Consider the following 27806-nt stretch of genomic DNA (forward strand, 5'->3'; position numbering starts at 1 on the left):
TCTCTCCTTATAAATGGATATGGCTCGCACCAAATCTAGCATATGCCAAGTCTTTTGCTCATAATTTTCTGGTTCTGGGAAGAAACTCTGCAAAGTTATATCCTGGTTAAGGTGGAAAGATGATATCACCTTCGGAAGGAAGTTTGGGTTTGTTCTTAAAACTACCCTGTCTGGAAAGATGACCAAGTAGGGCTCTTCAACCCACAAGGACTGAAGTGCTCCGATCCTTCTTGCCGAAGTTACTGCAATGAGAAACACCACCTTCCAGATCAGAAATTTCATGGGGATTACTGACAGTGGTTCAAACGGTTCTTTTGCCAACACTTGCAAAACTAAATTCAGGTCCCAGGGAGCTACCAGAGATCTTATCGGTGGACGAATCTTTCTCATTGCTCTAGAGAACCTTTTCACCATCTTCTCCTCCGCCAAACTACGATCCAGAAGGATACTTAGAGCTGAGATTTGTGATTTAACTGTAGCCGTTGCTAGGCCCATCTTGAATCCGTCCATTAGGAATTGTAATACTTTTGAAGTCGGTATTTCGTGAAATTCCTCCTTAAATCTTCCCCAACTTAGGAATTTAAGCCAAGTCTTGTAGTACACTAATGATGACACTTTCTTCCTGGCTTCCAGAATCATCTCTACTACCTGGTTAGATAGGTCGTATCTCTTCAGGACTTTCCGCTCAATTTCCACACCTTTAAGGAAAATATGGCTGGATCTGGATGACAAATTGGCCCCTGTGTCAGCAGATCGGTCTGTACTGGTACACTCCAAGGTTCTTGTACCATCATGTTGAGGACCTTCGAGAACCACGGTCTCCTGGGCCAGTCTGGCAGGACGATGATCACCTCTACCTTGTCCTCTGCTATTTTCTTTAGAACCTTGCTTATCATCGGGATGGGGGGAAACACGTACCCCAGCTTGAATTCCCACTTTACCGATAATGCATCCATAGCTAGAGCTTGCGGGTGATAGAATTTGGAGCAGAAGATCTTCACCTTCCTGTTGCCAAACGTCGCCATGAGATCTATCTCTGGTCTTCCAAACCTTCTCACAATTGAGTCGAATGTTGTCTTGCTTATCTCCCATTCCCCGGGTAGCACTTCCCTGCGACTCAGGAAATCCGCCAGTACATTTTCTGACCCCGGAATGTACACTGCCGATATCGACTGAAGGTTCATTTCTGCCCAAGCTAGAATCCTTTCTGATACCGCCATCAGTATCTTGGCCCTGGTACCACCTTGGTGGTTCAGGTACGAGACTACAGTCTTGTTGTCCGACATGACCCTTAGGTGTGAATCTCGAATGACCTGGGAAAGTCGCTCTATTGACCTCCATACTGCCAGCAACTCCCTCGCATTGGAGGATCTCTGACTCTCTTCTGTCGACCAAGTTCCTTGGACTGACCTTGATTGAAGATGAGCTCCCCAGCCCGTCATACTCGCATCTGTCGTCAGTATCAGGTATTCTGGATTTTCCAGCTTTGTGGATTTTGAGTCCAAATCCCTCGTCCACCAAAGTAATGACCTTCTTGCTTTGTCGTGCAGGGACACTAGCTGTTTTTCGCTGCCTTTGTCTCTTGAGTAGTGAAGGAACTGCCACTGGAGAGTTCTCATCCTCCACTGAGCCCATGGTATTATGTGAATGCATGATGCCATCATGCCTAATAACTGGAATACCTGACACAAAGGAAATCTCTTCTTTTGAAACAGTAATTTTGCTAGATGGTGAATCTTCACGCACCTCTCCAATGATAGAGCCACCGTGAACTTTCTGGTGTCTATTCTCAACCCTAGAAACTGGATCTTTTGACAAGGTACTAATTGGCTCTTCTCCGTATTGACCACCCATCCGTGCCTCTGAAGGAACTTGATAGTTGTCTCGATGTCTCTCTGCACCTTCTGCCTGGACTCTCCTGTCACCAAAAGGTCGTCCAGATATGGCCAGATTTGGATTTTCTTTTGTCTCAATTCTGCCATTAGGGTTACTAACACCTTCGTGAATACTCTGGGTGATGTTTTGAGACCAAAGGGGATGCATGTGAATTGGAAGTGACTTCCCATTACTGCAAATCTGAGGAATTTCCTGTCTCGATGACACACTGGTACATGGTAGTAGGCGTCTCGCAAATCTATTGATGCTAAGAACTCGCCCTTCTTCAGCCCCGTCATAATCGAACTCACACATTCCATGCGGAATTTTAGAGTCTTTATCCATGTGTTGAGGTCTCTTAGATCCAAAATGGTTCTGAAACCACCTGTGTTCTTCTTCACTAAAAACAGGTTCGAGTAGAACCCTTGCTTCCTCTGAGCCTCTGGTACTGTCTCTATAGCCTCTATATCCACCAACTGTTGGATCTTCAATAGCAGCTCTTGCCTTTGTCTTAAGTCTTTCGGGGTCTTTGAGACCAGAAACCTGTTGTGATAGGGTACCCTCGTAAATTCTATCCTGTACCCATTCTTGACAATGTCCAGAACCCATTTGTCTCTTATGGTCTCTCTCCAGACCTCTGCAAACCTTAATAACCTTGCTCCCACCTTCAGTGGATAGTCATGACCTTCCTCCTCTCCGAAAGGACTGGTGGAAAGTCTGCCTGGATGTACTGGCACTGCCTCTTCTGAAGAACGGACACCCCGGCCTGTAGCTCTTCGCGTCTCTATAACCCTGTTTGCCGACATTCGGAATAGGGAATTTATTTCTTTTGTCTTGGGGTAACCTGGTTGATTTTCCCCCAGAAAGTTTCTGGATCATACTGTCCAGTTTGGACCCAAATAAGTAAGTACCTTCAAATGGAAGGGTAATCAGTCTATTCTTAGACCCTGCATCCGCACTCCAAGGTTTCAGCCATAAGGCCCGCCTTGCCGAGACTCCAGCTGCCATGGTCTTTGCCGCTAATGAGACCGTGTCCAGAGAAGATTCGCATAAATATTCTATGCCTTTCTGCATGATCTCCACACTCTTTATCAGATATTGTTTGGAAATACGTTCCTCAATGTCTGTATGTAGGTTAGTCGACCACAGTCTGAGTGCTCTCACCACTGACGCTGTAGCCACGCTAGCTTTGAGTGATGTAGCAGCTGTAGAATGTACCTTACGCAAAGCATTCTCCATCTTCCTGTCCATCGCATCTCTGAAAGCCGCCCCATCTTCTACTGGGATCGTGGTCTTGGATACAATCTCGGCTACTGCACCATCCACTTTCGGGACAAGACACCAACTGAGGAGCTCCTCATCTTTATATGGGTACACTTTCTCCAATCTATTATTTGTTCCTGTTCTTTTATCAATATTTGACCATTCCTTGGTTATCATGTCCCTAATCATCTTATGGACCGGAAAACACCTGTTCTTCTTGGACTTATCCTGAAACAATGGATTATCTTCCTCAGTGTCTACTGGCTCTTTAAAGTTCATCGCTTTATAAATTTTCTTTAACAAGCCTTCTACTATCTCTAAGTTAAATGTCCTGGAATCCTCAATTTCCCCAGGTTCATCCTCAGAGTCCTCCTTCTCTATGGTTTCTCCTGGATCTGCTTCCTGTGATAACTCAGCTTGTTCCCTGGATCTTTTAGGATTTTGACTCTGTGCAAACTCTTCCTTAGACACAAATGAATTTTTCATCCATTCCATCAGATTCTTCAGAACATCTGTTTGCTCCACTTGTTTAGTGACTTTTGATTGGGCTTGCAAGCATTTCCCACATACTGTAGCCCTATCCACAGATGAGAACAGCATATCACAGGTCATGCAGGTACATGAAACAACCTTCTTCTTTGCGGTCCTCTTTTTAGGAGTAGGTGAAGAAGGCACACTATAAGCAAAAGGATAATTACTATCTATCCTGAAAACAAAACAATCTAATGCCCATAAAAACCAGGGTTACCTCAATTGGGCATCAGTAGGCTTAGGGGAAGAAGGCAGATCCATCTCTGAACCAGCCTCGCAGACTCCAGAAAACGAGTGACAGTCTGCTGGCAGCACAGGTTTAAATAGCGCGCTTTAACCCTGCGCTCTCCGCTCTGGCAAAGCATAGTATAGCCAGGCGGAACCAAGTTATCCAGCCGAGTACCCGGGGGATTCTTTAGCCGGTGCACCTGTGAGCACGCTGGGCGGAAGTGCGGCATCAGCGTGCTTCCGCCCCTTCTGCCTGCGGCACTATTACAAATCCGTTTGCCGCGATGACTGCTGTAAGACTACAGGCCAGCTCCAGGCGCTGCTACTGCCTCTCCGCTATGGTCTCACCAGCGGGAGTCACCTGCCGCCCTCCTACCACGCGCGTATAAACGGCGCACTACAGGTACCAAGCGGCGTTCACTCTCTTTAGGCAGGTATACTTAGCTGTATGGCAGGAACCAGTCCACACTCCTTACATGCTCCTCTTCTTCCCGGGCAGCTACCCTTCAGCTGAGGCTGATTCTGAGGCACCCGTTCAAACAAAATAAAACACCCTGTACTGTCTAACTAACGGAGACAGAAAGAAAAGACACAGAGGAGAGGGAGGAGGAGGCTATTATACCCAAGGTGGGCGGTCCCTGAAAAACATTCTGTCTGAACTAGGAGAAGGGAGGATATCCCAGTGTTATGGCTGCCATGGGGATCGTAAAAGAAAATATTATCTCAAGCAAATTCTCCCCCAGCAACTTGTAACATTTCTTTGAATCTTCAATCAACAGCTTATTAGTGCAACTAGTTTAGCCTTGCCATACATTCATGTTGGGACAAAGAGAAGGTATTAGGCAGTGATGGCTAACCTTGGCACTTCAGCTGTTGTTGAACTACACATCCAAGCATGCTCTGCTACAGTTTTGCCATGCTAAAAATGTTGCAGGGCATGCTGGGATGTTCAACAACATGGAGGGGGAAACCTTGACCGACAGGATACTCACCACACCCTTCATAGAACCACCAGACACATCCTGACCTAATCTGCCAGAGTAATTTTCTTTAGCGTATGCAGTACCTGCTTACCTTGCAGTTTCAATAAACAAATCTAAGTCTGCAGCAGCCTAGCTGTCGCCAGCTGGGCCCTAGCTACTGTACTTGTAGAGATGGTACAACAGTTATGGCTAACCTTTTAATATTTCGCCCAATTTATCTGTTTGAGCTAGTGGGCAGCAGAATCTGGCTACCTTAAGAATCCCACATGTGACACAGACCTTACAGATGACACTCACAACATTACTTTTAACAGCAATCTTTTGTATCTATATATCCTGATCACTACCAAGGCATTTAACAACACCATTCAATAACTTCTGCATTACAGTTGGTCAACAATTGATCCTACAGCAAGATAAGGACCCTAAACATACCACCAGGCTATGTCATAACTACTGTACAGAACTGTAAGAAAAAGACAGACTTCAAATCATGAACAGACAGCACACTCTCCAAACCTTAAGGCCCCCATACATTAGGCCGACTTGTCAAGTCGGACCCAATTCTCCTGTGAGCCGCCCGGGAGGCTCACATACAATTTGGCACTTGATGAGCCAAATTTTACATGTGATAAATTGCTTGCGTTTTATCACATGTCGGGGAGCAGGGGGCGGGCGGTGAGCTGCAGGGGGGGCGGCGGTGATCCTCATCAGGGGGAGCAGTGGGGCGGGCAGCGGGTCCCTGAGCGCTTGACTGGCGCCGCCGGCGAGTGCTGACCTGGCCGGGGCGGTGTGATGATCACAGTCTCTCATTCAGCAGCACTGCAGGAGCAGCGGCACGGGACGCGCAGTGGCGGGTATTAGATTTTTAAAATACCTGTCAAATGACTGGCCGTTCTCTGATTGGCTGAGAGCTCTCAGCCAATCAGAGAACGGCCAGTCATTTGACAGGTATTTTAAAAATCTAATACCCGCCACCACTGCGCATCCCACTCCCGTCCCGCAGCGCTGCTGAATGAGAGACTGATCATCACACCGGCCAGGTCAGCACTCGCCGGCGCCGCCAGCCAAGCGCTCAGGGACCCGCTGCCCGCCCCACTGCTCCCCCAGTTGTCTGCATGCATATGCCTGTCAGGTGGGCAGGCATATGCATACAGGGAGGTCGGACGTGATCGTACATGCTAACCGTCCGACCTCCCTGATCCGGTCCGATGCGCATAGGATCAGATATCACACACCCGTGATTTTGGGCCGATTTCAGCCGGTTATCGGCCCAAAGTGCCGAAATCGTCCCAAAGTGCCGAAATCGTCCCAAAATCGCATGGTGTATGGAGGGCCTTTAATCCCACTGGTTAGGGATGAACTGAACACAATGGTGAAAAGTAGCTTGAAAGTGCAACACTTGTAGGAAGGAACTGCTGGAACAGTGTTTCTCAACAATACTTTTGGTGATTAGAGATACAGTGATAGCCTTGGTTTGTAAAAACAAAGGTGTGTCAGTGCCATTTAGGGGAAGGGAAGCGGCTAGGGTCCTCTGAGGTTGGAGGGTGACTTGCGCAGCACAATGGTGAGAGCCGATGTCGTGTTCCAGGACGCAGCTCGGATCACTTTTTCAGCAGGTGGCGTCTGCTTATAATAGACACCTCCTGCTACATTACCATATACAGATGGAGCAGCTTTCATTTGAGCTGCTCCTGGCGATCGAATTGCGCGCCCCACTCAGATGGAGCTCTCTGCTGCCTGCTGCAGCGCACCCCAGCCCATCTCCCTGCAGCGGAGATGGGCAGGGAAAGTGCTCCCCGTCGCCGTGATGACGGGGATGCACGTGAGTGTGAGACGCTTGCGCATCCCCGTCAGATGCAGCGCCTCTCCACCGGCAATTATCAGCTATGGGAATCTGGCGATGTCCAGCGCTGGCTGAGAGGCGCTCCATCTGTAAGTGCTATCATTGCTACTGCAACCAAGGAAGCATTCATGTCAACCTTTTTCATGATGTTCTTTGGACCCTGTCGACCAAGAGCCAGTCTATCATGAGTCCGGATACCCACTGCAGGTGAGGCAAATATAACATGTGCATAGAGAGTTAGATTTGAGTTATGTTGTTTCTGTGCAGGGTAAATATTGTCTGCTTTATTTTGACACTGCAATTCAGATTTCAGTTTGAACACACCTCACATAAAATTGAAACTCTCTCCACACGTCACATTTACCCAAGCTGCAGTGCACATGGTTTAGCCTAATAGAGAAAGATCTCGTTTTTGCGATCCATGCTGAATCAGGCCCCTAATGCAGATTACCATTGGATTCTTCTCAGGTTCGGACAGAAATCGGTGTTAAGTGCATCCTGCAGTCTGATCACAGAATAACTGAATAGCCTCAGGGGCTCAAATAGCCCGTGGTAATGAACTGGAGCAAATTGAATCCAGACCATAAACTGTTCAAAACATTCTTAACTGTACATGCACACATGTGTAAGTTAGTCTTGCTTGAAATGGTATATCAACTTACAGAACATAGTGGGCAAAATGTAATAGGGTGCGATTCTTCGCACCTTTAAAAAAGATCAAATTTTTTGGCACAAATTCGCATATGTAATGAGATGCAAATTTGCGGCAAAAAAGTGCGATATGGTGCGATGTCGGGTGATTTTTAGTCATGAAAATGTACGCATTTTCGCAGGACCCCTGACCATGCTGACTGGTCAAGAGGGTGAATGTATAAAAAGTCTCCCCCCGGCTGTGGCATTACCCTGCTGGCTGGTTGGGCCGGGTGCTGGTTCTTGAAATACGGGGGACCCCTAGTCATTTTGTCCCCCGTATTTTTGCAGGATTGGCCCTTGAGCCTGGGGCTGGTTTTATAAAATCCAGGGAACCTCGACTTGTTTGTCCCTGTGATTTTATGAAACCCGGACCGGCTCTTTGAGCCCGGGGCTGGTTATGCTCAGGAGGGGGGACCCCACGCCATTTTTTTTTATTAACCCTTTTTTTTTTTTTTTTTACAGAACCATGCACAGATCACAATGATCTGTGCATGGTTCTGTCAAATTCGCCAGCCAGAACCTGGTCTACCAAAAATCACACCCTATTACATGTGCGAGTTAGATGCTTTCAAATGGGAAAACATCTGGATGCGAATTGACGTGTGACTAAAAATCGCCACTTCAAAATGTGCAAATTCGCGGCAAAAAGTGTGATTTTTTTGTCGCGAATCGCACCCAATTACATGTGCGGTTTTTTTAAAACGTGTGAATTCGTCCGTTTTTACCCAAAAATCGCACATGTCTAAAATATCCCACCCTATTACATTTCGCCCTCATGTTTCTAGGAGTTAATGCTATGTATTGAACCATGAAGAAGTACACAGCCATGGCAAGAGAGCCATTTTCTCAGCTTGTACAAACCATTATCTGCGACTTGCTCATAAAGGTTTTCTTACCTTGCGAGTTATGTAGTCCCTCCGGGCCTTCTATGTGCATCCGAACTTGATAACAGTAATTGTCTTTATTTTTCTCCAAGTCAGGTTGATGCAGAATATGTCTGGAAGACATAAATATTATGCAGCTACTGTCTTTGACCTGTTACCTATTCACTGTTCATGTTGAGACTACAGTTTCCTGTGTTCATATTGCAAAGTCATTGAAATCAATCAATAAAAATACTAGATTAAAAAATTATAGGATTATCTTCCAGTAATAGAAGGGTCTAAGCAATACACATTAGAAAGGGCTTTGCATTGATCTACTTAGTCAAAAGTGACAACCCATTGTGCTATTTTGGAAAATATTTAGGGCCGCATTTATCAAGCAATATTTGCAGTTAAATCCCCGAAAACATCCGTTTTTCGGGGGTTCACCGCAAATATTTAGTATCCCCCAAATGTATTAAAGGGGGACCGCAGCAGGGATCTCCCTGCAGCGCTGCCGGCTGCATCCCCCATAGGTTCCTATGGGGGATGCGAAGCTGCCCGATGTATCAACATCGGGCAGCCCGGCATTGCACCCCTGGGCTATCGCCATTGTAATGTGGTGATAGCCCATTTTAGCCTATGGCCACTCGGGCAGTGCGGGGTAAGAGGGGTCGGCGGGGGTCAGCGCATAACCAAGCATGAGCTGACCTCCCGGGTTAGGGCTTCGCAGGGACGGGCTCCTATCAGAGCCCTGTCCCTGCGCCCTGAATTTGATACATTGCCCCGATATGATCACATTTTACAATGCGATCCTGGGCGGTAATATTCCGCTCAGATCAGATTGTAAATGCGATCATGATAAATGGGCCCCTTAATCTTTAACCCCTTCCCGCCGCAGCCTGTTTTTGCCTTCCTGACAGAGCCCTTTTTTTCAAATCTGACAGGTATCACTTAAGTGGGGATAACTTTTTTTTGCTTTTACTTATCCCAGTGATTTTGAGATTGTTTTCTCGTGACACATTGTACTTCAAGTTAGTGGTAAATTTGGGTCGATACAGTCTGTGTTTTTTTGTGAAAAATACCAAAATGTCGTAAAAAAAATGGAAAATTTTGCAATTTTCAAAATGTTACATTTTCTGCTTGTGAGACAAATAATCATACCACTCAAAATAGTTATTAACTAACATAGACCATATGTCTACTTTATGTTGCCATCATTATTTCAACCTCCTTTTAATTTTTTTGGACACTAGGAGGCTTAAAATATGAATAGCAAATTCTCAAATTTTCAAGAAAATTTCAAACACTGATTTTTTTAGGGACCAGTTCAGTTCTGATGTGACTGAGGGACTTGTATGTGAGACACCCCCATAAATGATGCCATTTCAAAAACTGCACCCCTCACAGTATTCAAAACAGCATTTTGGAAGTTTGTTAACCCTTTAGGTATTTCACAGGAATTAAAACAAAGTGTAGGTGAAATTTCAAAATTTCTTTTTTTTTGCAGATTTGCAATTTTAATACATTTTTCTAAGGAACACAGTAGATTTTACTAGAGAAATGTGACTAAAAATTTATTCCCCCAATTCTTTTGTTTTCATAAATATCCTATATGTGGCCCTAGTGTGCACGTTGACCAAACCACAGGCTTCATAATAGAAGGAGCACCTACTTGATTTTGGAGCCTCCTTTTTATGAGATTATTTTTTAGGCACCATGTAGGTTTCTAGGCACCATAAGATGCTAAAAGTTAGGAACCCCCCCACAAGTGACCCCATTTTGCAAACTACACCCCTCAGGGAATTCATCTAGGGGTATAATGTACATTTCAAACCCCCAGGGGTTTCACCAATTGTGGTACAACTGGGCAGTGAAAATGAAAAATTAAATTTTTTACACAAAAATGCAGTTCTGGCTCAAAATTTTTCATTTTCACAAGGAATGAAGGAGACAAAGCACCCCAAAATCTGTGCCCCAATTTCTCCCGAGTACGGCAATGCCTCACATGTGACCAAAAAATACCATTTGGGTGCATGGCAGGACTCAGAAGGGAAGGAGTGATTTTTGTATTTTGCAGCTCAGATTCTGGTGGAATTTTGGTGGGTGCTATGTCGCATTAGCAAGACCCCCAAAGCACCAATACAGTGGAACCCCCCCACAAGTGACCCCATTTTGCAAACTACACCCCTCTGGGAATTCATCTAGGGGTATAGTGTACATTTCAAACCCCCAGGGGTTTCACCAATTTTGATACAACTGGGCAGTGCAAATGAAAAATTACATTTTTTACACAAAAATGCAGTTCTGGCTCAATTTTTCATTTTCATAAGGTATGAAGGAGAAAAAGCACCCCAAAATCTGTGCCCCAATTTCTCCCGAGTACGGCAATGCCTCACATGTGACCAAAAAATACCAGTTGGGTGCATGGCAGGACTCAGAAGGGAAGGAGTGATTTTTGGATTTTGCGGCTCAGATTCTGGTGGAATGAATGGTGGGTGCTATGTGGCATTAGCAAGACCCCCGAAGCACGGTGAAATGATGAACCTAATAATCCATAGATGTGTGGTATATTTTAAAACACTCCTTTATACATAGGCCGGGTTTGTCGGGGCAAGTGTCACACTGGAAAATAGTTTGCTTTCTTATTCCCTTTTTATAGCAAACTTTGCACCTTTTTTGTGTCCTGCCCTTTTTTCCAGTGGAGGGGATTTCATCAGGAAAATGCTGCCCTGGTACAATACGGGGGCCAGTACTAGAAGTACTGGGGCCCTCTGCCTGCTGGTTCCCAAATATTAGGCTCTTTATGACTTCCTCTTGAAAGTGCATAAATGTCCCCCTCTGGCTGGTAGAACGGAATAGCACGTAAGCGTTATACAGTGCCATCTGGATGATATACACGGCCAGCTTCTTGTACCAGATTTTTGTTTTCCGCAGGGCACTGTACGGCTTCAGTACCTGATCTGAAAGATCCACTCCGCCCATGTACTTATTGTAATCCAGGATACAATTAGGTTTTGAGGTGTGGGTACTGGTACCTCGTACAGGGACGGAGGTGGTACTGTCTCCGTGAATTGTTGTCAGTATAAGGACATCCCTCTTGTCCTTATATTTGACCAACAACATATTTTCGGTGGATTGTGCCCTGCTTTCACCCCTTCTCATTACTTGGGCAATGTGCGTTTTTGGGAGGCCTCTTTGGTTCTTGCGCACAGTACCGCAAGCTGCTGTACCTCTTGAACCAAGGGCCTTAAACAGGGGGATGCTAGTGTAAAAGTTATCCACATAGAGGTGATAACCTTTATCCAGGAAGGGGTGCACTAAATCCCAGACAATTTTTCCACTAACACCTACGAGGGAGGGGGGGCATTCTGGCGGTTCAATTCTTGAATCCTTCCCTTCATATACCCTAAACCTGTGAGTGTACCCTGAGGTGCTTTCACACAGCTTATACATTTTTATGCCATACCTTGCCCTCTTACTGGGAAGGTACTGGCGGAATTTAACCCTTCCTTTAAAATGTATAAGGGACTCGTCTATGCAAATGAATTTATCTGGGATGTACATCTCTGGAAATTTGGCACTGAAATGATCAATGACCGGCCTGACTTTGAATAGCCGGTCAAAGGTGGGATCATCTCTGGGTGGGCACTGTGCATTATCGTTGTAATGCAAAAATTCAAGGATTAACTCAAAACGAGTCCGGGTCATGGCCATACGGTAAAGTGGGGTGCTGTACAGAACATCTGTACTCCAATATTGCCTAATTTCTGGCTTTTTTACTATGCCCATATGAAACACCAGACCCCAAAACGTCATCATCTCTACTGCATCTACAGGGGTCCACCTAGCAAATGATGACGTGGGGTTTTGAGCAATAAACTGCTGGGCATATAAATTAGTTTGGTCCACCATTAAATTTATAAAATCATCAGAGAAAAATAATTTGAAAAAGTCAATTTCTCTGAGACCTGTGGAATCAAATTGGATTCCTGGGATGGCCAAAAACTCAGGAACCTGGGGCTCAAAATTGTCTGGTGGTGGGGTCCATACGAGATCAATTATTGGGGGGGGGGGGGTCTCAGCTGCTCTACGGGGGCGTCTTTGAGGGGGTCCCTCATCACTAGAGGAGGAAGAGGAGCTTAAGATGAATCCTTCAAATTCCCCGCTTGCCTCACTGGCTGTGTCAGAGTCAGAGGCAAGCATGGCATATGCCTCCTCCGCTGAATACATTCTTCTGGATGACTGGGATGACATTTGGGATGACATTTTTATTTTTGTGTTTCTGGTAGTGAAATGTTTCAACACGTGTATAGTGTAGGGGGGGTACAAACTTTATTTCAACCCGGGGGGGTATGTAGTGTGTGGTGTGTATGTAGTGCAGAAAAAAAAAGGTCCTGCGCCAAAAATTGAGCACAGATGTTGGTCAGTAACGTCCGTCACTGAACAGCGCTCAAAGGCAACAGGAATTTGATCAAAAAAAAAATAAAAAATAGATCAACCCTGTGCCGAAAAAGCTGATCAGTGATGTACGTCACTGATCAGCGCACAGTGGCCACAGGACACCCACAAAATCACAGTGTGTGTAAAAAAAAAAATTAAAAAAAGACCCCACAGCACCCTCAAAAAAAAAAAAAAAAGGTGATCAGTGATGCGACACTGATTACCAGTGAGGGGCAGCAGGTGCACAACCTTTGGTGCAACTGACAGTGCAACTGGCAGCAACTGGCAGCAACTGACAGGTATATATATATAAAAAAAAAAACCTGCACCCCCAAAAAGTTGCTGATCAGCACAGATATACTGATCAGCACAAAAGGGGGGGTAGCAGACACAAAATATAGCACTCTCTATCACTCTCTGTCACTATCTCTCTATCTCTCACTATCTATCACTCTATGACACTGCAGCAGCAGCACTGACAGTTATATATATATATATATATATATATATATATATAAAAAAAACCTGCACCCCCAAAAAGTTGCTGATCAGTTAATTTATACTGATCAGCACAAAAGGGGGGGGGCAGCAGTCAGTTGCACACGCAGCACAGCTGTATATATATAAAAAAAAAAACCAGCACCCCCAAAAAGTTGCTGATCAGCACAGATATACTGATCAGCACAACAGGGGGGGGGGGGGGCAGCAGACACAAAATATAGCACTCTCTGTCACTATCTCTCTATCTATAACTCTATCACACTGCAGCACAACCAAGGAAGTCACAAGAAGTCAGATCCAGGAAGCATCCAGCACGCTACAAGCAGTGATCAGGTGATCAGGTAAGTATTTGCAAGGATCAGGTCAGTATATCACGGCAGATAGGCACGGTGACCGCACTGCACGCAATTCCAGACCGGAATGGCGTCTGCAGTGCAGTCACCGTTAGTTTAAATCACCCTCCATGGCTGTGATTGGTCCGTCGGTCCGACGAACCAATCACGGCCTTTGGGGGCGGGTGGGGTGACACCAGTGTCACCCTTACACCCCGTAGTGATTGGTGCTGTACTTTACAGCACCAATCACCACCGATCCCTGTGTCACCGGCGAACGTTATTCGCCGGTACACAGAAAACGCTGTAATTGGCTGATCACATTTGAACAGCCAATCACAGCGATCGCCGACGGGGGGAGGCATCGCCACCCCCCCTGGGCATGCAGGGACATGTCTGCTGTCAGGGACAGCAGACATGTTTAAACTGTCACCGCGTCTATAGACGCGGTGACAGTTTAAAGCCATGACGTACATTTATGCCATGCGTCTGGAAGTACATCCCGGCCATGACGTAAATGTACGTCAAATGTCGGGAAGGGGTTAAACAAGTGTGGTTTCAAAACATTCAACATTTCATTGAGGAACATAAAAATCCACAATTCAGATGTAGTTAATAGCAGCAATAGCGCTCGGTGAAAAAAAAAAAGTGTGGGTCTCTGGACTTTATACAGATAGGGTCATACTCCACTGGTTCTGGGTCCCATCACATATTATGATTTTGAGCCCGCCCGCCCGCCCGCGAATTAGAGTCAAAACTCCATTGAAATACATCAGCGAATTGCAGTGAGTATGAAATGGAGAACTGTCCGGCATTCACTGTTCGCTTTCGACAAACAGTGAACAATGAATACAATGAAATAATGGGGGGGGGGTTTAATAAGGGAGGATGGTGAGGGATGCAGGGGGAGCGTCAGCTGCATCATTGTTCAGAGTCATCCTATAAACTATGAAGGGTGCAATCTCACACCCTTCACAGGCAAATTCAGGCCAACATAAAGTGCACCTGTCAGATTGCAGCTGATTGCATTGACCCATTACACTAGAATCCTTACAGCCCTATTGACTTCAACTGAGCTAAGCTGGGTCTAAAGTATAGCGCAGCATGTTCTGTTGAGCTTCACAACAGAAGCTACAATGTTTCCTGGGGTTAGGAGAATGTGAAGGGAATAAAGACGAGCCCGAAGCGTGGCGAGCCCCGCCAGGGGACGCGGATTACTTAACATGTATTTCGCGGGGCTCGCCACGCTTCGGGCTGCCATTCCTTGGTCGCTCGCCACGCTTCGGGCTCGGTGCACTATATAAAATCAACTCCACGCCGACGTGGATAGTGGGGGTATGAAAAGGTCGGAGGACGCGTACCGCCGTCGCTCGCCACGCTTCGGGTTGGCGTTAATGGTGGGGTGGCATTAACAATGCGGGGGCATTTGGGCTAATACACCTAATGGGGGGCCCTGGGGGGCATTTAACATTTCCCCTAAAGTGAAATCGGGTGTCAGGGAGCATTTGGAACCATTTAACATTGATTCCTATGGGGAAATCGCGTCTATCGCATCACATGCGCGATTTGGTCGCATGCGATCGATGCGATTTTACCGCAAAAATCGCGTCCATCACATATGATTGGATGCCTTAAGTTAAGGCATACAATCAATCCAACCAGGCGCTGTGATAATACAGAAGTACCGCTTTTTTTTCTAGTCACTTTTTAGCAGTGACTAGATCAATTCTGTCAAGTAGCTTTGGGGGGGGGGTTGGGGAGCGTAAGAGCGAGAGAAAGAGAGCGAGAGAGTTGGGGTCAGAATATACTTTTTTCAGAATGGGAGTAATCACTGCATGTTTCAACAGTGATGGAAAGACATCAGTAGAGATGAGAGATTTGAGCTAAGGTTGGGATGAGCACAGGAGACAAATTGTGAGGGGTAAGGATGTAGTGGAGAGGTAAGTCAGTAGGAAGATGTGGAGTGTTGACACGTCATCTTCATTGTGGGATAAAAAAAAAAAAAAGGAGGCGGCAGAGGTTCAGGCAGGGAATAAAGCATTTCATTTTGAAACTAATCAATCTTGTCCTTGTTCTTTAAGTAGGAAGCAAGATCTTGTGCATTGATAGTGGGTTTGTTGAGGGAGGGTTAAAAAAGTAATTCAAAAGGTATCGAAAAGTTGCTTGGGGTTAGCAGAGATGAGAGGGTGGAAATATATTTGTTTGGCAGTGTCCAGGGCATTATGATAGGAGTGGTAGATAGTCTTATAAGTGAGAAAGCCGCTTGGATTAGGAGATTTACGCCACTGACATTCTACTATAAAAATGTTTATTTTCCCCTCCAGTTTCCCCTAATGGTTGACAAGAGCAACACTGGTTAAGAGATTAAAATTGAATGAACAAATGGTCAGTCAGCCCACATTGTGTGTACACACTAAAGAGACTTTGATGAAGGACGGATAATGTTCTGTCCTCCATTAGCATAAACAGGTCACTAGCGATATTGCTAGTTTTAATGTGTAGCATGGCAGACCTAGCGCCCGTCAGGAGAGCACAATCACCTACACACACAGAGCAATATAGGCGATATGTCGTTACCAAACACCAAATTGTCCCGACATTGATACAGTGTGTACCCAGCTAAAGAATGGATTCTCAGAAATATACAATATTAATAAATCATAGAAATATGGATCAATGGCATCAGATTTTAGGACTATGCCTTGTTGTTAAGCCTACAACCTTTGTTGCCTAAAAACGGTGTATAAGTAAAAGTGAAATGGAATTTTGTATAACTGATGTACAGTATAAAAACAAAAAACCCACAAAAAACAAACAACAAAAAACCAAGGGTACCTGAAATCTGGCCTAGGTATTGGCTGGACAGTGGCAAGTGACTTTTCTTTGGCTGGTGCTGATGAATGTGGTTTCTTGCTTCTTTGAGAGGATAAAATCTACGTAGAAGAAAGTAAAACACATTAATGACAAATAAACAGTTTCATGCTGTTGACAAAATTTGACTATGTTTTAACCTACAAACATTTCCAGTAATTCAATAGCAGGAAATCTTATGTCCTAATTGGGTTAAAATAATTAGGTAGACCGTGAAAAAAAAAAAAAAGGCTAGTGTATAGGTTGACATGGGGAAAAGATGTTGACACTTTTTTTTATTTTTAGGTTTATCCATTTGTATCTTGTAGCACATGGACCACCAATTAGTAGAGCTTCACTCACAATGCTTTGGGTAAGGTTTCTTGCTCCTCTACTGCTGTGGTAATACGTTTTACCATTCCCAATCATAGTCCATGTGGGTGGTAAAGTTGACCATGTCGACCTAATGGACCCGTAGTGGCCACGCAGGTAATGCTGCAAAATGGTACACCACTGAAAGCACCACTGGTGCACACCTATATGTTAGTGGCATGTACAGAAATCTTCCGCGGGAGCCCCCCCCCCCCCCCCGCCAGCAGTGCAGCTGGAAAGTTTCCAGGCATACCACGACAGGATATATCTTTATCATACAGTATGTACTCTTTGCACAAAATCTTGTGTCCTGGACTGACAAGGAGTTCAATTGAAATTTTTCCACATATCTTTTCTAGTGTGCGGGCACCTTTAGACAGGACACCGGAAACTGAAAAACAGTTGAATCTACCCTCCTAATGCTTCCCTTGACAATCCTATAGACCAGGGTTTTTAAACTAGTAGTTTGCATAGCGCCAGTGGTATGGTTAGCCAACCTACATTGTATTTGAGCTGGAGTACACTCACACATCTACGTAGCCAATAACCATAGACACGTTCATGTGACACTCAAACCAGCAATGTTGATTTATTGATCTCCTGTCACCGATGTGTTGGTGCTATCAGGTCAGTCGATGGGCAGAGACTTGGCTGGAGGAACCATCTTCAAGCTGCAGAGAGTGCACCATGGACATGGCAAACCCCCCCCCCCCCCCCAAAAAAAAATAATATACCGGAATATATAAAAAAAAGGTACAGAACGAATTAATGGGCATACAGAGGAGAAAGAGAGTGGAGAGAGCACATACAGTTGAGGGTGAAAGAGCAGTTGGCATATGCAGATGATGGATGGAGGGGTGAGAGCACAACCTACACACAAATCATGGTTTCTGGTCTCCAGGACCAATGATGACATTAAGGGGCAGATTTTGAAAAGGATGCTGCTGCATTCTTATTTATTCTATAGATGGTCATCTGTCTGAGACTTAATGACACTACAAAGCCATGACCAGGTATACATCCATGTGTCCAATTATGCAAGGACTGAGACACTGAAAGACCCATAGGTGCAGTGTCTCCATCAAGTATGGCCTCCTACATAAGCAGTTGAGACTGTATTCAACCACTATCCGCTACACTACCATAACACGCTAATAAGGAGGAACCATCTCCCTGTATCCACTATGTCACCTTCCTTTCACCAGAATGCTTAGTTTGCCTCAAGCGCAACTCTGACGCTATGCATGCCTGTGCAGTGCAACTTAAAACATGTGAAGAGGGAGGATCACTCCACTTGCATTCTTGATCGGCAATGAAATGCGACTTAGAATCAGGTCATAAGTTTGTCACCAAAGCATTTGTTGTTAACCCATGCTAGTAAGTACCACATTCCTCATATATACAGGTTACAATTATTTATGTTCATAACCTTCTGCAAAATGCTTCTTGATTTAATCACATGCTGTATTTGGATACTTGCCAAAAAACTAGGAGAGACCAGCGCCCATTCTAATTGTTTTTGGTTTGTTTTCATAGGTTATATTGTATGTTTGGTAAAACTAGGAGAGACCAGCACCCATTCTAATGGTTTTTGACTTGCCAAAATTTTTTGAAACACTTACTACACATAGTGTTTTAGCAAACAATTTCATCAGGAGAGTTGGTTCCTGCAAGCGGTTTTCATGGTGAATTTACATAGTGTATTACATTTATGCAATTCAATGCCAAACCTCCAGGACTTTCCTTATGGTCACTAATTCTGTATAGTCCAGCTACCATAGCTGCCAGGGTGGTTTTCCCCAGATTTTTATATAACTGTTGCCTTGTCACTTAAGGTGCGTACATACTGGGCGATTCTGGCCACTGCCGATGACGTTAACGACCTATGGAATGCGCAAATCGTTTACATATTGCTGCATAGGGCCAAAATGAGTGATTTTTTTTTAAACCCCTTGAGTGGTGGGTTTTGCTGGGGCAGGACAAACCTACCAGGGCAGGTTTGTCCTGTCCCAGCAAAAGCCACCAGAGTTGTGCCCCCCTCCCTCCTCTCTGCTCCAGCACCGTACACCGGAGCTCTTGTGCCCTGCCACTGCTGATCATAATAGGTGGCAGGCTCGGGGATGTTCGGGGTGGTTCCGGAGGACTCGGGTGCCCGAAATCCCTAGCCTGCCGCCTGCTTATTACTTGAACTAATGGCAGCGGGGGGCAGGGTAGCTCCGGCGTACAATGCGCCGGAGAGGTGAGGTGGCTTGATGGGACGGGAGAGCAGAGCGGTCACTGGGGGTGCCCAGGCAGGTGATGCACACCTTCATTTTAGTGGTATGCCCGGAAATTTGTCCGGGACAGCCCGCTGTGGCAGCGCAGCTGAGTCGGGAAAATTTCCGGGCATACCATTCAAGTGGTTAAACGTCTAGTGTGTGCACAGCATTATTGTAGAAAAGTCAATCTAGAAAAATGCAATCTAGACACTGAATCCTGCAAACCACCAATTCTAATTGGATCTCGCAGGCACAGCGTCAGTAAGTTTCATATGCAGGTTTGCATATGACTGAACTGACACAGAAGTATATTTCCCACTAAATGTATATGTAAATAGACAAAAGATAAAGTATTTTTTTTGAGTGTTCAGCAAGTTTCCTTATCTTAAGACCGTAACCAAGAGAAAAACTCAGACAAAGCATGTTTATTAGTAACAAGGTCATCTCACTCTACCATTGTATCAAGCAGTACCATGCCTCATGGAAGAACAGTTTTTATTCTCTTTGTATAGAACTTGACAGACTCTCAAATATATTGAACACTTTTTTAGATATATTGTTGTAGCATACTTACAGGAAAGACAGCATAAATGAGCAATGCATCTAAAGCTTTAACAAACGACTTTCTTGTAATTGAGAAGTTAAATATTTATTGATTATAGATGGTATTTACACAGATGCTATACAATCCTTCTCACAAGCCAAGTCAAATGAGGATTCCTTTGTCTGTAGGTTGATGCAAGTAAAGCAAACGTCCCACGAGTTCATCTACAAGAAGGATTTTAGGAGTGTAAAATGCAGGGGACTTGAGTGGTTATTTATGATAAACATTCGATATACAAAAGTTAACCTCACCATGTGTGATGTAAGTGAACAACAGTCATGGTTAGGAACATTGCTTCCATATTGGTTTGCCGTTTGCTTAACTGGAAGAAACAAATGCAAAAAGAACTGGGCAAAATCACTGGTTCTATTCTATACCAACCACCTAATACATAGGATTTGTGTACACGTCACTAGATGAACGTATTAATAACTATGGCAATGCAGCCAATTTTTTTTAGCAATCTTCACTGCAGAGGGAATAATTAAAAAAAAAATAGTTTCTAGAATATAGATTGTAAGCTTGCAGCAGGGCTCTCCTTCCTCCAAGTCTGTCTGTTACCCAGTTTTGTTTTATCACGGTCTACTATTGTAAAGTGCAACAGAATCTGCTGCGCTATATAAGAAACTGTGTATATATATATATATATATATATATATATATATATATATATATATATACATACAGAAGGATCCGGTTAATGAGCGCAAATAATCCCTTATAGCAATAGGAGAACTGTCCATATGTTGGTAGGTCATGTAGTGCAGCTGAATTCTGGCGAGAGGTAGCACCAAGACCTCAAGAAGCAGCACATGTAGGAGAAAAAACCAGAAAGCGCACGATGTGATTATAAATGTAAAGAACACTTTTACTGTAGTAATATAGTCACATACATGTAAGGTTTAAAACAGCAGGCATGCAGAGGTATATTAACCCGGTGAAGCAGTTCAGGCATCAACACGCTGACACGAATAGCGCGGCGGCAGCTGAGAACTCCAAACCGGGACCAAGAACAGATCAGACAACGTCACAGCGTCAACACGTCATCCAGGACCGCCCCAACGCGTTTCGTCATGGGATGACTTCGTCAGGAGGCGTATCCCAACATAATCATGGATGCATTTAAATACCTTCAGCTAGCTAATTGACATGAGGTAAAATTTACATTTAAAGTGACCATGCATAAAAGTAACAAATAATGTGCAACATACTGCGATACAATAATACATGAATGGTATCAAACAATATACCAGAATAATTCGCAAAACATTTAGATACCGTATATCGGAATAATTCGCAAAATATATAAATACAATATATCGGAATAATTCGCTAAGTATATAAATACAATATATCAGAATGGTTCGCAGAATACAAAAATACATAAATACATATAAAAAGTACAAAAATATACAGATATACAAATATATAAAAATACAAAAATACAAAAATATCGAAATACACACAAAAAAAAAAAAAAAAATATATGCATAAAATCCAGCTAAGGTAAAAACGAAGGATGTCGACACAGAAACCACACGCCAAAAGTCACCATCTACAGACTATAGCAAAGATAAAGGGGTAACAACCCAACAACAGTATCCCGCCAATCTATAGAAGGCTTCAGATGGTTCAGTGTAGAAAAGGGACTATGTCGACACCCTCATTAAGACCGGCTGGGGACATGGTGTTCATAGTAAAAATCCAATAGGTCTCCCTACGACTTAATTTATTTAAAACATCACCACCTCTTTCGTCGAGGGTGACATGTTCCAACGCTTTAAAAGAAAAGAAATCAAGATTAGAATTACAACAAGATGCAAAATGTCTAGGAACACTATGTAACAAAGATTTGTTTCGAATACTCCTAGTATGTTCAAGTATTCTAAGCTTAAGAGGACGCTTAGTCTTCCCAATATATCGCTTGCCACATCTACAGGACAACATGTAGACAACACAAGGTGTCAAACATGTCATTCTGCTTTTAATGACCCAATTCTTATTACCATCATTGCTAAAAAATTTGTAATGATCCTTATCAACATATTGGCACATCTTGCACTTATTGCAAGGAAAAAAGCCATTACAATTTCTTAACCAACCATTATTGACATCAGTAATCTCTTTTATCCTACTGGGAGCCAACATAGATCTCAAAGAATTGGCTTTCCGAAAAACAACTTGGGGTTTGGGGGGTAACAGATCTTTTAAAAGGGGATCTAACAATAAGATATCCCAATGTTTGACAAGAATATCTTTAATGGCAGAACTTTTAGAATTAAATTTCGTTACAAATGGCACAAAATTATCAGTTCTTGTTTCACGATTCTTATACTGTAGGAGATCATTACGATCTCTGTCACGAGCTTTCTTTTGACAGTTTTCAACCAGTCTAGGAGGGTATTTCTTATCGATGAACCGCCTACTATAAATAGCAGATTGTTCATCGAATTTTTCTAGACTGGCACAGTTCCTCCGAACTCTGACAAATTGGGAATATGGGATATTGTTAACCCATTTCCCGAAATGGCAGCTATTAAAATGCACATAACTGTTACTATCGACCTGTTTAATGAAAGTAGAGGTCTCTATTCTATTAGTAACAGGCCAATCAGAGGAATCTAAAAGCAAATCTAGAAATTCAATTTTATTTTCATGAATTTTAGAAGTGAAGCGGAGGTTATAAGAATTAATATTGATTTCAAACATAAATTGATTGAATGTATCCTCATCGCCATCCCAGACGATAAGAATATCGTCGATGTATCTATGGAATGATACGATGTTATCGCGATATTTATGATTGATCTCATTATTGAGTTCCTCCCATTTCCCAAGGTATAGATTCGCTAAGCTAGGTGCGTATGGGGTCCCCATTGCGACCCCACACTGTTGGATGAAAAATTCACCTTGGAAAGTAAACACATTGTTATACATCACCACCTTAATGCAATTGATAAAAAATTCTTTATAGTCGGACTGGATGTTAACGTCTTTATCCAAAAAATATCTAATGGATTCGAGGCCCCCCTCATGGGGGATAGACGTGTACAACGCCTCCACATCAATGGTACACCATTTGTATGTGGAGCGCCATTGAAAGTCCTTCAAAAAAAGCAAAATCTGCGTAGAATCTTTAGTATATGATTTTAAATTAACAACAAATTTTTGTATGAATAAATCAATATATTCTGAAAGTCGTGAGGTAGCAGAATTAATATCGGCAATGATTGGCCGACCTGGTGGTCGGTCCAATCGTTTATGTATCTTAGGAAGATAATGAAAAATTGCTAAAGGTGGAAACTCATTAACAATGTATTTACTCTCATTGATGGTGACAAAGTTTTTTAACACTCCCTCATTCATGAGGGTTTTAACCTTTTCAACAATTAGTAGAGTCGGGTCTACTTTGACCCGTGTGTACGTGACAGAATCATTCAACAAACGAAAAGCTTCATCAAAATAATCATCACGATTTAAAACAACAATCCCCCCCCCCCTTATCAGCCATCCTTATTATTATTTGATGGTTATCTTCAAGATTTTTAAGAGCCTTTCTCTCGATGTTACTGAGATTATCAACACTATGATTTTTTTCAGAACACATTTTATCAAAATCGGTTCTAATAAGATTGAAAAAGGTATCTACATAATTTCCCCTAGATTCAATGGGGTAAAATATCGATTTCGGCTTAAGGTTGGTTTTATTAATTGGCTCATTTAGAGTGTTATGTTCAAATTTATTTTTATTTTTAGCAAAGTGGCGTTTTAATGTTAGTGATCTAACAAACTTATTACTATCGATGAATAAATCGAAAGCATTAGGGCCATTTTTAGGAGCGAAAGATAAACCTTTCCTTAAAAGAGAAATTTCATCACTGGACAGTTGATAATTAGAGAGATTAAAAATCCCTAACTCTTTCAAAGTCGGTATTTTCTTATTTTTTCTCTTCCCTCCTCTTTTTCCACGTCTAGTATGTTTTGTTTCCTTTTGGTGGAAATCACAGGACTGTCTGCTGATGTGGGGTTCGGTTTTCTCCGTTCTCTCCACTGGGGTCTCTCTAAAAAATCCTCCCGATTGGGTCTATTAGGGGTATTCAACATTTGATACCTATTCGATACAGGTACTTCGTATCTGGATCGATTATCATGTGGCATATTAGATCTGTTGTAATTATTGCGTGGTTGGTAATTTCTATCCAACAGTGTGGGGTCGCAATGGGGACCCCATACGCACCTAGCTTAGCGAATCTATACCTTGGGAAATGGGAGGAACTCAATAATGAGATCAATCATAAATATCGCGATAACATCGTATCATTCCATAGATACATCGACGATATTCTTATCGTCTGGGATGGCGATGAGGATACATTCAATCAATTTATGTTTGAAATCAATATTAATTCTTATAACCTCCGCTTCACTTCTAAAATTCATGAAAATAAAATTGAATTTCTAGATTTGCTTTTAGATTCCTCTGATTGGCCTGTTACTAATAGAATAGAGACCTCTACTTTCATTAAACAGGTCGATAGTAACAGTTATGTGCATTTTAATAGCTGCCATTTCGGGAAATGGGTTAACAATATCCCATATTCCCAATTTGTCAGAGTTCGGAGGAACTGTGCCAGTCTAGAAAAATTCGATGAACAATCTGCTATTTATAGTAGGCGGTTCATCGATAAGAAATACCCTCCTAGACTGGTTGAAAACTGTCAAAAGAAAGCTCGTGACAGAGATCGTAATGATCTCCTACAGTATAAGAATCGTGAAACAAGAACTGATAATTTTGTGCCATTTGTAACGAAATTTAATTCTAAAAGTTCTGCCATTAAAGATATTCTTGTCAAACATTGGGATATCTTATTGTTAGATCCCCTTTTAAAAGATCTGTTACCCCCCAAACCCCAAGTTGTTTTTCGGAAAGCCAATTCTTTGAGATCTATGTTGGCTCCCAGTAGGATAAAAGAGATTACTGATGTCAATAATGGTTGGTTAAGAAATTGTAATGGCTTTTTTCCTTGCAATAAGTGCAAGATGTGCCAATATGTTGATAAGGATCATTACAAATTTTTTAGCAATGATGGTAATAAGAATTGGGTCATTAAAAGCAGAATGACATGTTTGACACCTTGTGTTGTCTACATGTTGTCCTGTAGATGTGGCAAGCGATATATTGGGAAGACTAAGCGTCCTCTTAAGCTTAGAATACTTGAACATACTAGGAGTATTCGAAACAAATCTTTGTTACATAGTGTTCCTAGACATTTTGCATCTTGTTGTAATTCTAATCTTGATTTCTTTTCTTTTAAAGCGTTGGAACATGTCACCCTCGACGAAAGAGGTGGTGATGTTTTAAATAAATTAAGTCGTAGGGAGACCTATTGGATTTTTACTATGAACACCATGTCCCCAGCCGGTCTTAATGAGGGTGTCGACATAGTCCCTTTTCTACACTGAACCATCTGAAGCCTTCTATAGATTGGCGGGATACTGTTGTTGGGTTGTTACCCCTTTATCTTTGCTATAGTCTGTAGATGGTGACTTTTGGCGTGTGGTTTCTGTGTCGACATCCTTCGTTTTTACCTTAGCTGGATTTTATGCATATATATTTTTTTTTTTTGTGTGTATTTCGATATTATTGTATTTTTGTATTTTTATATATTTGTATATCTGTATATTTTTGTACTTTTTATATGTATTTATGTATTTTTGTATTCTGCGAACCATTCTGATATATTGTATTTATATACTTAGCGAATTATTCCGATATATTGTATTTATATATTTTGCGAATTATTCCGATATACGGTATCTAAATGTTTTGCGAATTATTCTGGTATATTGTTTGATACCATTCATGTATTATTGTATCGCAGTATGTTGCACATTATTTGTTACTTTTATGCATGGTCACTTTAAATGTAAATTTTACCTCATGTCAATTAGCTAGCTGAAGGTATTTAAATGCATCCATGATTATGTTGGGATACGCCTCCTGACGAAGTCATCCCATGACGAAACGCGTTGGGGCGGTCCTGGATGACGTGTTGACGCTGTGACGTTGTCTGATCTGTTCTTGGTCCCGGTTTGGAGTTCTCAGCTGCCGCCGCGCTATTCGTGTCAGCGTGTTGATGCCTGAACTGCTTCACCGGGTTAATATACCTCTGCATGCCTGCTGTTTTAAACCTTACATGTATGTGACTATATTACTACAGTAAAAGTGTTCTTTACATTTATAATCACATCGTGCGCTTTCTGGTTTTTTCTCCTACATATATATATATATATATATATATATATATATATATCAGTGATCGCGAAAACCCTCAAAAACTATGGGTCCCTGGGACCCCTCACTTACAAAAATCGGGGTCCTACTTGACCTTTTCTGGGTCCCAACAGAATAAAGCCTCCTCTCCCCTTCCCCAGCATGGCACATACAGAAGCCTCCTCCTCTCTTCCATATGGCATATACCCTGAGCCAAGGGCCAGCCTGAGCCTAATTTTTTTGGTAAGCAAACATAAATTTGGGCACCCCCAAAACTGTGGCTATTGTGGGTTGGGGGGGGGGGGATCAATTAGCAATTTGACCACTCACCTAAAGCAAGATACACATATACTAGAAAAAGGCATACTGTCGGAATAGGGACACCTGTACTGCACCGATCAGGATTGTAAAAGTAATGGCAGCAGGAACAGGAGGGATAGGGTTAGGGAAATCCCAGCAGAGTCTATAGGCTCCTCTCCTACAGGCAGCTCTGCCTGTTAAGAGTTAATTGGTGAGCTGCAGCCTCTCTGCCAGCTGTGCAGTGAGGGGAGGAGGGGCCAAGTGTGCCAATAACAGCCAGCACTCAGAGCCTGGAGGAGGTGACAGTGACACACGAGAGCAGCACCGCGAGGTAGGAGAGGAGGAGGGAAGTCTGCAGCCCGAGTCCTTCTAGCAATAAATCCCCTTACTTGACACAGCCAAGCAGCCTGCTAAATGGACCACGCACCCCTCTTCTACTTCCTGCCCAGGTCTGCTCCGTCCTCACTGTCACACCTCCCTGGTTCTGGCCCCCAATGCTGGTTTCAGTTCCTTGTGCTCTGTCCTCACACCAGCCGCAGCTGTTCCCCTGCTGAGCAGCTGCTTCTGGTGTTGGCTCCAGCCGTCTGTTGTGCAGGAGCCAGCTTATGCGGCTTCCGTACACTGCTGCCTATGACTCTACAGTGACAGGGACCCTTTCATTTTCGCACCCAGCAGATGTGTGAAGCGGCCGTAAGTCACGCTGTGTCTTCTCCACGGTCGCATATTAACACGGTGTGCATGCCGAAATGGGCGGAGCGGGTCCCAGGGGACCCAGCCATTCATAAAAAATGAGTCCCTGGTGCTCCAAAGTGGGTAAAATACTCGCTATAGCGAGTATTTGCGAACCCTATATATATATATATATATATATATATATATATATATATATATATATATATATATATATATATATATATATATATATATATATATATATATATATATATATATATATTCGATTTGGTATCTGGCACTCACCCGTTGAGACTTTATAAACTTCACCCGGTGCCCTCACCTGAGGGTGTAGATAAAGTGCAATTATGTGCGGCACTCTCGGGATTTTTAGTGAAGAAATGACACTGCGTACAAGTGCTGAATTTCTACGTTTCGGTTTTATTCACAAAACCGTCATCAGGAATCCTGATGACGGTTTTGTGAATAAAACCGAAACGTAGAAATTCAGCACTTGTACGCAGTGTCATTTCTTCACTAAAAATCCCGAGAGTGCCGCACATAATTGCACTATATATATATATATATATATATATATATATATATATATATATATATATATATATGTCCAGCAAGATTGCAACAAACAAGATCCAGCATTGGAAAGTGCATACATACTTGTCGATGGCAGCAGCGACAGAGCATGCTGCTCAATCTCAAGCCCGGAGACATCACTTGAATGAGATTGTTTTTTTTGTTTGTTTTTTTATTGACAGGAAAAGAATCACTACAATACAAAAATATTATGATCAAGTAATATAATAAAATCCATTAAAGCAGGTCTCGACAAACCCCCGGGCGCCAGGTCAGCACAGCTACCAGATTCTGCTTCCTGGCAAACAGATTTTTTTGGGCTCT

At 43.0% G+C, this 27806-nt stretch overlaps 1 protein-coding gene across 1 annotated transcript in view; it reads right to left on the minus strand.

Moving 5' to 3' along the window:
* The window catches only part of S100PBP (S100P binding protein), a 51123-nt gene that overhangs the window by 5643 nt on the left and 17674 nt on the right, over positions 1-27806 (minus strand). The window contains exons 3-4 of the mRNA XM_083173849.1: positions 16394-16491; positions 8316-8416 (exon numbers count right to left, since the gene is read on the minus strand). Of these exons, the coding sequence (XP_083029975.1) occupies positions 8316-8416; positions 16394-16491 (199 nt within the window). The remainder of the gene's footprint in view (positions 1-8315; positions 8417-16393; positions 16492-27806) is intronic.

The sequence above is a fragment of the Crinia signifera genome, chromosome 2 (assembly GCF_055691185.1).
Source record: "Crinia signifera chromosome 2, ASM5569118v1, whole genome shotgun sequence".
In the NCBI taxonomy this organism is placed as follows: domain Eukaryota; kingdom Metazoa; phylum Chordata; class Amphibia; order Anura; family Myobatrachidae; genus Crinia; species Crinia signifera.